Below are 12,789 nucleotides of genomic sequence, written 5' to 3' on the forward strand. Positions count from 1 at the left end.
ACATTCAACACTCAATGCGTTGGATGTAAAATGCTGAACCTTTCCATAAGCTGGGACATTAAACCTAATATATTACAAGGCAGCACGGGACCAAGAACACCTTCAAGTCAAACTTAATCACATTTCAGGACTTAAGCCAGCTTACCATACTTTGAGATAATCACCAAAGGCACATCCACAGAAGAATTCCTGCATCTTCAAAAATGTGTAGTTTGCTAACATTACCTCCTTGATATATGAATTCATAATGACTGCCGCTGTTGTAATACAAATTCTTGCCAAATGTTGCGATAATTGTTCTTATGCCTGATTATACTTTGTTTACTAATGACTACTAGAAGAAAGCAATTGAAGAAAAAAGACTGCTGAATGTTTATCACAGGGATAATTCCTGTTTTCACTTGAAAATTGTACTCTGCTAATGAAGAAAACCGGAGAGACTACTAAAATAATAAATAATTTTCTGCCGATTGTTATTATGCTGTGCCTTGATGTTCTGCCAACTTCAATTATCATTCCAACGGAAATTTAAATTTAAATAATCTACGGAAAAGTTTGTCACATTTTGTTGCACAAAATGTTTTGTTGATTGAAGTCTTGATTCAGTATCATGTTTTAAATTTTCACAAGAAATTGTTGTTATCACAAGTATAAGATGTAATCCCAATAGATGAGCATTACGAGAATGAATCTCGACTGACACAATAATGTTTTACATAAGAATTGGATGAGTTCTGAACAGTACAAAATAGGAAAAGCTAATGAAAATAACAGTAAGCATTTTCCATCAAGGAATTCTTTTAAATGATTCTATGCACAAAGATTATACAACAACAGCGATGTACTCACTAGTTGATTAATGACTTTATTCTGATCAGACTCGCAATCATCTTTATTTTCTTCCTGCATTGATGAAGCAAATTTTACATTTATATGTCTTAAGCTTTGCCTTAAGTGTCCTAAACACTAAAGCTAGCATAAACTGACACAGTTGGAAAATTAATCCCTATACACTTCACAATACAATTCCAACAAACATTTATAGAATGAACTGTTTCTGAACCACATTGAGATCAAATTTGGCATGTACAAGTTACTAGAATTTAACCATTGAATATCTAGTACTCCTACATTCTCAAAGATAAATAACATCAAAAACTATAGTAATGAATATGCTTCTTTGCAACAATAATTAAACTGAAATGGAAATGATTTATATCTCTTCTACCGGAGATGATACCAAATAGATTTAGCTTTATTGTTATAGACATGTTGACACTAAAAGTTGAGCAAATTTTAAAGTTGTTGAGAATGTATGAGTAGTCTTCAAGTTCAACATATTCCTTTTACAATTGTTACTCGCAAAGTCAAAAGACCTCCAGTAAAAACTAAGCAACTTCATATCAGCAATTAATCAAAGATAATAAAATAACAGTACTGTCGTGTCATATATTCAAATCAAAGTTCAAAACTAAGTTTCGGCAATATCTCAGCCAGCCCAAAATTTTCAAAAATCTCAGAATCACCATAAACTTGTGAATAAATCAGCACCTTTATGGAACATTTGAAAATATAGAATTTCTTAACATATTCTTAAAAACACACCGTAGTTACTGTTACATCCCAATTTTTGGCTCAATTTTAAAATGTTCATATAGCCATTGAGGTTTCATGTAAAGTCAGTTGACAAGTAAAATTAGTTATGATCATGTGAAATGGTAAGATGTTTAATCGTCATGATTTCATATGAAGATCACATGTTAGTTAATCGTTATGATGTTATTATATTATTATCTTGAAATCTTGGAAAGTAGGTTACTCGTCCTTAGGAAGTGAAATGGTAGTTAGCCGTTATGATGCTTCGTGAACAATAACTTGTTAAAGAAAATTGTGATTTGAGGAATATGATATTATCATGGAAAATTTCTACCCTTGTAGAAGCATTGCCAATAAAGAAATGGGCACAAGGGCATCACATATCACTAGGCAAATAGGTACAAGTCCTAAACCACCATGGCTAAGGGTAAACACCTAGGCAAGCAAGAGTGTACGTTGTGATGGAGCCCTAAATTTTTGAAAAACTTAGGGCCTCCATTTTAGAGATAATGGAGTATTGTCATTGATACAAAGAAGGAATCTGTTATTAAAGTCAAATATAAGGAGTTAAACCTTACTATGTTATGCTCAAGGGGGTGACACTGATATGGAGAAAATTGACGGCCAATAAGCAATGAGAGTGATGTCAATAATGAACAACCGTTATTGATTCCAAACAGTAACAAAGAGATACATAGCATGGTATAACAAGATCTTTACCAGTTATAATCAAGATTCATTAAGCAGCAAATAGAGATTGACCATCATGAGCATAGTCAGTGAACTGTATGCAATCAAAAGACAAAGCCGCAAATTATTATAGCACAACGCAATGATCACTGGAAAAAGAGAGAGGGAATTGCTAGAATAACTTACGTTAAATTCATCGTTGGAGGAGAAAGAAGAAAGAAATACTGTAAATAAACTCCAGCGGATATAATATCAGTTGCATCAAATGGTGATATGGGAAATATGCCCCCTTCACATACAGGAAAATCTCATTCTCACTTGTTTGTCTTAATTCTCAAATTCATTCACCTTCATTACTATTAATTCAAGCTCGTAGATTTATGAATATACTGATCAATAGAATGAGAAATTCTCTTTTCTCTCATCTGTCATTTGTTACGAAGGTACTGGTTATGATGGATTGAACTATAAAAGTCTAGAACCACATCTGAGTAATTCATTGTTGCACCTCTCCAGTTGCCCTCCAAAGCAGACAATATACAGCAGATAAATTACAGGAACAAGGACAACACACTACCAAATAGATCGTATGCTTGGCAAAAAAAATAGTTTGGGCAGACAAATTACAAGAATCACGATATCCAAAATAGTTAGCAAAACAAATTTAAGCCCAATAATTAACGAAGAGGTCCAAGCGTCCAAGTCTCTATGAATTCCCTTATGTCAAGGAAATACTACGCTTCACCAAAAAAAAAAAAATCTCAAACTATAGCCTCGGTCGAAGTTTCACAACAATACAAATTTGTGCATCAGGAGTTTAAGAGTTAAGACAATTAAAACTATACAAAAACAATCGATTAATATTCTTAAGAACCTGATAAAATACAAGGCATTTGAAAAATTTAAAAGTAATTTGTTGAATATTCGAAGTGGCAGGCTCTTGGATTCCCAATCTATGGTTTGAACCAACACGTTAGACAACCATGAGCTACCTAGTCAATTCTTAGTACAAGAAAAACATTAAACATTTAATGACAAAAAATTGTTACCTTCTTATTTTGAGACCATTGAGTGGTCGTCAGGATGTAACCCTATATATTGACACCATGATATATGTAATCCTATATATTGACACCATGATATTTTTAACATCTATAATTCCACCTACATGTATATATGTGTGTGTGTTTGCAATGTCAATATGTTGATAAAAGGAATTATATGATTCAAAATTACACACACACATATGTGTGTGTGTGTGTACATACAACTATAGGTGATACCAACAACACGATGCCAATATATTTGATATATATATTATAAACCATGAGCAAGTATAGTCTTTATATCTTCAATTTTGGCTCCATATAAATAAGTGATTGCCACATTCATATCGACATTCTTCCTTTTCCAATTTTGGTGGAGTTACTTGTGACCGATGGCTGGCCATGCACCATCATTCTTCTTTTCTGGTAACTGTGATTTGAGCGGATGATCTATTTAATTCTCCCTCCACTGCCCGAGGGGTGTTCCTTGCCTTTCTCGTACCTAGCTCTAAGTTTTCATTACAACAAGAACTCTCATCGATAGCATTTCATAAACCCCTATGCATACAGAGCACTTCAAGAGTTGCAATATCCAACGACATAGCCAATTGTTTCGGGTTGTTGCCATTGATCCACAATAGACAAAGAGCCTCTGACCATCAACAGGTCATGCAGTTATTTACTTTCTTTATATTATTGTCATCATTCTCTGCTCTTTTTGATTTAAATGTGGAGGGCAAGGATGAAATTAAATCGCTATAGCTTCATGTATTTGTCTTCATCGTGAACGCAACAATGGTCATAAATATAGGCTATAGAAAGTAGCTTAAGGAGTATTAGATATTCCCAAATCCTTTCTTATTACCATGTTTCTGGGTGCTGATGGAAACACAGACCCGCATCTGTAATGAAGTAAATTGTCATCTTTATGAATATTAAATCGAGCACATCTCTAATGGCTTTCTTTGTGCATGAATATAAGGATAAAGCACTGATATTTTACATAAGGTGTCGATCTGACTTATACAGTGATGTTGATCATATGCCACTGAGATAAGATCAGTTTGGATGTAATAAATTTGAATTGTCAAAATGATATTTGTATTATTCATGATTCTAAAATCTCTCATGATTCACCCTAGACCAGAATGGTCAAGTTATAATCGGTGGGGAGGAGAGGCATCCCTACAAGAACAAATCAATGTCAGTTACGAAAGAAATTGAATAATTAAATTGTATAAACTAAGTCAACTCATGGAGGTCCAATGCTAAGATCTTGTTGTGCAATCCAGCACTGGGTTGATGCTCTAAATACCAGAATACTCAGTGGCTGGACCAGGTGTCCCTTGATCATTTTTTCGAGTAGGGGGGGCTTTCTCGGATGAGATTGTGTGGGCATATATAAAGGTCTACAGTTGGGAGGTTAACCCCCTAACAATGCTTGTCCACTCCACCAAATACCAAGGCTTGCACAAGACAGAGATACGATCTACATTCAAATATTTTTTGGCAATGATTATTTTACTTTACATCAAGTTGAAGAAATGTTCGATGATTAATACCATTTAATCAATTATTCCCTTCAATCCTTAGAAATCAATTTCCTTTTAAATGTATTAGGAAATCAAATGATTTTGAAATTGATCATAAAATGTAACTGCCTGTATGAGATAGGCTTACTTGAAGGTTATTATAATTGTCCATCCATTAGTTGCTTTTAATTGTTATAATTAGAAATGGGAGATGAGATGTTATAGAGGTTTTGTTGCCCTAAATGGTTTTGGTTATTATGAAATAGTGGTATAACCTTTGTGCCCTAAACAATATATGTGGACTAAACCCTGGTTTTGCAAATGTTGCCCTACGCGGATTCCAGTTTTGGAGTTTAGAGTATTGCAAACTTAAAATTCTCAATTTAGCTTTTATTTGATTATACCTTCAAATGTTAGATATGATATTTCAGTTAAACTGGTTTTGACCATTAATCTCTTTTGTATAAATATGTGAGATAACTGCTATAACTGGCTTCTCATAAATGTGAAGTAGTAATTTTATTTTGATGATGTCATGTCCCCAATTTCTGCGCTTCCTTAGTGACAACATTTCTAGCAGGGTTGGTCTATTATCTAGTTCCCATAGGCCAGCAAAGCGTAGAGGGAACCAACCCAGGGGCTTTGAGAGTCATGCATGAGCTTCCCAAGTACTTTGGAGCAATAGACAAAAGTTTCCTACAATTTAGGAGGGATTCCTAATTTGTAGGGATTGACTAGGAGTGGTCTAGGAGGCATTTGGAGACCTCGGCGAACGTTTTGGAGACTTAGAGTGCATCTCCTATTTTTTAGGAGGAACTCCCAATTCAGTAACAGTTCTCTCAGAGGTGCACACAGTAGGGGAGAGTCATTGGGACTCAATTTTGGTTGATTGGGGTTGTCTCCTACTTTTTAGGAGCATCCCTAGATTTTAGGGATGGACTACCAGTTGACCCATCTTGTTCGGCATCAGTCACAGACAGGTGACAAGGTGATATTCATGTTTGATTGGTCATTTTGGGCCTTTTGGGACCATTTGGGAAATATTTTAATATATTTAAATATTTCCTAAGTTGGTGATTAAATAAATTAAAATAAGGTTAATAATATAACCATTTTGGAGTAATAAGGGGATTTTGGCTTCAGTTGATCAGGTACACCTATGTGTTATTGCTCGTTGGAAAGGTCTTGAATTATTATACATGATTTTTACTATCTGTAGACTTTTTGGTGCGTTCAGTTATGGAATATTAATAAAGTAATGTTTTCCCTATAGCATGGACGACTTTAATTGGGAAAATGTTATTTTATTATATTTTATTTAAAAGGCAAAGAATAACTTCCCTTTAGGGTTTGATTTACAGTTGGAAAGGGATATAAGGAGATGGAGACCTAATTTCTTATTATCTTTTGCATATTGAAAAACTTGTTTTTGTGAATTGGCTCTAAAAGAGCAATTCTTCATCTGGGACGCAAACCCCAGGTTTTGGATTGGATGGGATGTAGCCCTCAGTAGTTATTGGCATTGGATTCTTCAGACAATGTGCGTTGCTATCAGGGATAGAGTACGCCATTCTTTATTGTGGATTCAAGTTGCAGATTTATGGTTTCAACGTTGCAGGTTGATTCTTTCAGCTGGGACGTGATCCTTGCAGTCTTAGGGCCGCCATTTGCAGCAGGTACACCCCAGATGGAATATAGGAAATACTTGTATTCAACCTCAGATGTATCCTTGATTCATGTTCATTATTCACCATCCAGTTTGGCATCATTGTTGGATGTAAGCTCCTTGGAACTGCATTGGATTTATTATTTGGCTTTATAAATCAGAAATCTGTCTAGTACGATTTATAGCAATTCTGATTTGGCTCTATGCTCTTATTTATTTTCAGTCTCCTTTCATGTTTATTGTTCATTATTCATTACTATTGTGAAAACAATCAAAAAACACAAAATAAAAACAAAAACTTGTGCAACTTTTGTCTATTTTCAAAGACCATCAAAGAAATCACAGGAAAATATAATTTAATAATTTAAAAACTACAGAAGATCAGCAAGGGCATCCATTAGGGATCTTTCAATTAAACTGGTTTTGACCATTAATCTCTTTTGTATAAACATGTAAGATAACTGCTATAACTGGCTTCTCATAAATGTGAAGTAGTAATTTTAATTTGATGACATGCTAGTTTCCAGGACAGGCGGAAAGAGGGGTCTTGATTTGGGGACAGTGGGGGGATGGCAACAAGGGACGGGAGGGATTATATATACTATACATTTGTTACTTAAAATGCTCGTTATGAAAAGACGTATTGCAATATAAGATACAAAGATGCAAAAGAGTAGATACTTGAACATTCCAATGAATTGAAACATTGAACATTGAACACAAATAGCCAAATCAGCTTATAGTCAACATCAAGATGTCCCCCAATCCTCGACGTGATTTGATGGCGCTGCTTGGGACAGGGGAACAAAGTCCCAAGTCCCCAATGTGTCCTCGTCTCCGAGAGTGGGGCGAAAAAGGGGGGTATGAATCCCTTGTTACTATGAAACACATACACCAAATTTGTAGAAAATATTATGATTTGAGATATCCACCATACATTGATCAAAGCTTTGAGTTAAACAATATATACATAGCAACAAAATAAATATAGAAGTCAAACTCCATGAAACTACAACTTTTGAATACATATTAAGTTCCAATTTTAGTATCAATGAAAACTAGAAGTAGAAGTCACAAACTGTGTCTACAACTAAAGCTCAAAAGAGATTGTCTCTCCTTAGCCGAATGATTATCTGGGCCTCCCATCCCAAACCTATGTTCACTCGCTCCTGAACTATCACTCAATTTCTCCCAACCATTTTCCTCATCATCCTCATCAAAATTGGGCTCCGATACCACAACCTAGCGCTTCCTCTTTTGTCTCGACTAGGCACCACCCATGTCTAAGTGTCGCCAATATAGAACAGGCAAGTGCATATGCTCCACACAACCCCACAGTTTCAGTTGTTCTTCATCAAGAGCTATATATGTGTTGGTGGCCTCAAGAAAGAGCCCAATGGCATAATGCGGCATGTAAAGTATCTTGTGCTACAGTGTCATGATTTTGTATATTCTATCAGCAAGTAGGGACACCCATTCGTACACAATGCCATTCTTAATGACATTCATAAGGACAATCTAAGGTAGTGCAATGTCCGAAGTTAGAATTTCACAAATCAGCAATAAATTTTTAAACCTTGTGACTCTTCTCAACTAGATAAATGTTTTTGAATATTTGCCAATGGAATAGCCAAAATATTAGTTCTCTAACCTATCAATTACTTCAAAGGGGTTGCAAATCTCTATGATCAAAGAACTGAGATGGAAAAGATTTATATCTCTTCTAACAAAGATGGTACCAAATAGATTTATATCTTTCCCATTGTTATAGACATGTTTACACTAAAAGTTGAGAAATTTTTGAATTTGTTGAGAATGTATGAGAAGGCTTCAAGTTCAATGTATTCCTTTACAATTGTTACTTGCAAAGTCAAAAGGCATCCAATAAAAACTCAGTAATTTCATATGAGCAATTAATCAATGATGATCAAATAACGGTAGTGTCATGTCATGTACCCATATTTATAAGATTTAATGATAAATAAATTGATAATAGAATAAATTATAATGTAATTTATTATTATATTAATAAATATAATAAAGAAATTAGTAACATATAAATTAATATTTTTCATATGACTATGATTTGCATAATAATATAACTATTATATATATTATAGTATAAACCATTGTAAATATCATATCAATAGTATATTATATTAAAGATAGATTATATCATAATATATCGATCTTCAATCGGTTGTATCTTTTCAATATAACCGATCATCCTATTTATTCAAAGCTACATATAGAGAGAATAATGGAGGAATAGAGGGGAAATTATCAAAAAGGAATACACAAGGAACAGAGGTAAGCATGAATCAACAGACAGCAACTCGATGTTCATTCGCAGCTGCATACAAATTGAAAACTATTCTGTGCAAACAAGTAGAAAGGATATAATAGCACCAATTTGGAGTCACAAACAGAAAACAAAAGGAGAAAAGTCAAGGAACTGAATAAGAAAGGACTCGGTCAGAATTAATAAGGAAGGCTGGACAATTCACCAGCATCCACACTATCACCAAACCAATAAAAAGGACGGGATTTCCCATTTTAGGAGTAAAGATGCTAAAGAACACACTACAGCAACCTCAGATTCGAAATTAAGACATAAATAGTCGGGCCAAAGAACTTCACAAAGACATCTTAGAAGATAGGAATCGCAATGCAGTGATATTGAAGATTTCTTATTATTATTCCTTATTGGAGTTGGTCCTATCAGGCATCCTCTAATTAAGTACACACATCAGCATCAAACCAAATGCAAGCACTTGCATATCCGAGCCGTCTGTCAGGAAAAGTTAGCAACTGCAGAGTAGAGAGAAGCGATAGTCAATATAAGAAATAATATGGCATTTCCAAATTATAGGAACAAAGATATATATAAATGAATAACATATGGTTGTTACTATAAAGGCCAACGTGAGAGAAAAAGACATGGAATAAGGATAAACATACATTTATCCAGTTAACATTACAAGAGGAACATGATCAGAATTCTATTTCACAGTTGGCATATAAGAAGATTACAGATTATTCATCCGGGCACACGGACACATGCATAGATAACATATTAGATTGGAAAATATTTACCCATCTAATCGATCAATCAATAAATCTGAACAATCCGTGTTCATAAAAAGAACAGTTCGTAACACAACAGGGAACAAACATATTAGTTGACCAGGTCAGAAACTACTGTATACTGCAGTCAATAGAGATCTTATTTGGAATATGGAAAATAATAATATGACTAAAGATATATATAATCTATTCACATTTGGTGATTGTACCACTTATATCCAATAGATATATACATGTTGAGGGCAGACAAATATGACAAGAAGACCTTATATACACCAGCAGTCTTCTAAATATATAAAGGAAATATAAATAATCCTACACAATTGAAGACTTTGCGTGAATTGCTTATAGAGGAGATATTTATGGTAGATTGATAACAAAGAATATTTTAAAAGAAATGAATAGAGAATGTAAATTACACTGAGAAAGGAAATGGATTGCTATAGTATTAAGTGTTAACATATGTCAACGGATAGGTACATATATATAAGAACAGAATCATTTTCTATATACCTTATAGATTGGGTCAGAAGAAAAAGATGTCGGGTAATATCTCTACTACATAGTTCAATTGGAAAGTTCAGATAGTATATATGTAAGAAATCACAGTGGTATCAGAGCATGATCTTGCCGTCCTGTAGGGTGAATCTTCAATAATGATCAGCATATAAGAACAAAAATTGTCATCAAAGACATGTGGAAGAAGAATGAAAGAAAAAAAAAATATGTACACTAAGCGAACAAGAAGAGGAATATACAACAGAGTTGAATAGATAGACCAGACAGTAAGCAAACAAGAAGAGGAATACACAACAGCATTGAAGAGATAGACCAGACAGTAAGCGATAATAAGGGGAACCATTTATTGCAGAAGGCAGATAGATGTCGCCAAAAGCATAAAGCAATGAAAAGCATTCGTGAGATGGCTGCGGATGATCATCATTTAGATTAGCAAGAGTTCATATAATCGGAAAATGACAAGAGACCTCATCCATTGAGAACGCATAAAGATTAAAGACTTTATTCAAACTGTAACAGGCGAAGGTAGAATCCATATCTGAGTTCCCAGAGTATATCATGGAAACAGTGACATATCTACGTGGCTTGGGTTCTTGGACAGAATAAACAGAATTTGCAGATGCTACGAGTTCAGTGTGTTTCATGTATTTGCAGATACTACTAATCCTCACTAGACCACGAAGGGAGTGGTAAAGAGAATTAGATATTACTTTGGCATCTATAGGCATCATGTGGGCAATTCTTTTCTTATGAACATATCGAGTATTGGATTGACTTTGTGAGTAGTCACCTTACTGGCATACAATTACAGTTAGCAATCAGAACCATACCATTCCAATTGCATACTTACACAGTAAATCTGAAGCAGCAATTTCATTGTAGCCTTAAACAATTGAGAAGACTTAGAGCGTATTTCATACTGTCAAATCATGAACACCTGTAAGTGATTATAAGGAAACTACAGCACAATCTATATTGCCATACTGCCATAGACAGACAATTCATCAAGAACAAATAAGAAGTTGAGCTATAGTTCTAGCAATCTGCAATAGGCAACAGACAGAGCGGATATATTATAATAATTATTAGCATATTCATATTATATATGTTTATGAACTAAATTCAGTGCTTTACTTATGGAAGAATAAAAGAACGATATTCAATTTATAAACAGAAGAAAGTCTTTTGAAAATTGGTATTATAAGAATTTAGCTCAAAAATTTCCAAGTTTGCCAAGGGGATATTACACACCCATTTAAGTGACCAAGATATATCATCTATATGGATCAAGCAAGGTATAGGCAATGGCAGATATCAAATAACATCAGGACTTGGTTATGACTAAGTAAAGGACTCCTCGATTGCATCAAATTAGAAAAAAAGATTAAAGCAAGGACATTCTAAGTTGAGTGTTATAATTCCTAGTATGAAATTAAGGCAAGGAGCTAACCTCTCTAAAGGACTTCGCAAGATATTCTATAATAAAATATTCTTAAGGAAGTGAGGGAAGGAATCAAGTAGTCTCTGAAGGACAGCATAAACCCTTAAGGAAAAACATATGCATATGTAAGGATGGATACACCCAGAGTGGGTATCCATAAGGTCTAGGATGAGTAAGAACTCCTTCCTAAGGATGGATATATCAAGATTGATTATCCAAAAGGTCTTAACGAGAGGAAGTAATGTGAGAAGATGATGCTTAGTGGAGAGTTGTTCTATTAATTAGAGCCCCCAAGAAGCACTCCCACAAGAGCTAAGCATCTGATCACAACTTCTCTTTAAGAAAGGTATTAAATTTGGAATTATGATCCTCTCTTTAAGAAAGGTATTAAATTGGGAATTATGATCTTAGATTTTTTTGAGTTACGAGAATTGAATCATGAATATCTCTATACATGTTTCTTTGAAGTACTAACATATGATGCAGGCCTATCTGTCAAGGAGGGAGTCACCACCAAATTTGACAGGACGAAAATTGTAATTAGAGGATGGAATCTACCTAATTTTTTTACACGTGTCTGCATCATTACTTCATGCATTAATGGGTATACTTTGTGTCTGCATCGTGTCTTCATACGCTAATGTATATATATTTTCTGTATGCTTTGTGTTTTCATATATCATAGTATAAGTTTCTTAGTGAGTGCCAAGGATGTTCTTAGTGAATGCTGCCATCCTTGGCAGAGGGCGTTCCCAATGAGCGTTACCACTCAGTGCAGAGTGCATTCTTAAAGAATGTTGTCATTATTGGCAGAGAGCATTTCAGAAGATTTTATATCTCAAAGGCTTATTTATAAAGGTGGAGCAACACCTATCAGAGGAGAAGAAAATGCTACAAAATATCAAGATAAGTTTTTCTTTTTAAATTATTCTTAGCATTTTAAATGGCATATTTTTATTTTCAAAAAAAAAAATGATATCATTCTAATCTCAAAATAGAATTGTCATTTCAGGATTGCAATTGTGCCACAGGATCATATTGCTTGAGGACAAGCAATTTGAGGAAGGGCGGACTGTCATGTCCCCATAATTATAAGATTTAATGATAAATAAATTGATAATAGAAATAAATTATAATGTAATTTATTATTATATTAATAAATATAATAAAGAAATTAGTAACATATAAATTAATATTTTTCATATGACTATG

The 12,789-nt window shown here is 34.0% G+C and overlaps 1 protein-coding gene across 14 annotated transcripts in view; it reads right to left on the reverse strand.

Moving 5' to 3' along the window:
- Positions 1-12,789, reverse strand: part of LOC149540389 (uncharacterized) — a 219,351-nt gene that overhangs the window by 150,663 nt on the left and 55,899 nt on the right. For 12 of the 14 annotated variants that reach the window (XM_089801485.1, XM_089801491.1, XM_089801487.1 and 9 more), the window contains one exon: positions 850-903. The exons of the other annotated variants lie outside the window; for them this stretch is intronic. In XM_089801485.1, coding sequence (XP_089657611.1) covers positions 850-903 — 54 coding nt within the window. The remainder of the gene's footprint in view (positions 1-849; positions 904-12,789) is intronic. 14 annotated transcript variants of the gene reach the window in all.

The sequence above is a fragment of the Cupressus sempervirens genome, chromosome 9, assembly GCF_028749045.1.
Source record: "Cupressus sempervirens isolate cs-2001-9-10 chromosome 9, ASM2874904v1, whole genome shotgun sequence".
NCBI classification, from domain to species: domain Eukaryota; kingdom Viridiplantae; phylum Streptophyta; class Pinopsida; order Cupressales; family Cupressaceae; genus Cupressus; species Cupressus sempervirens.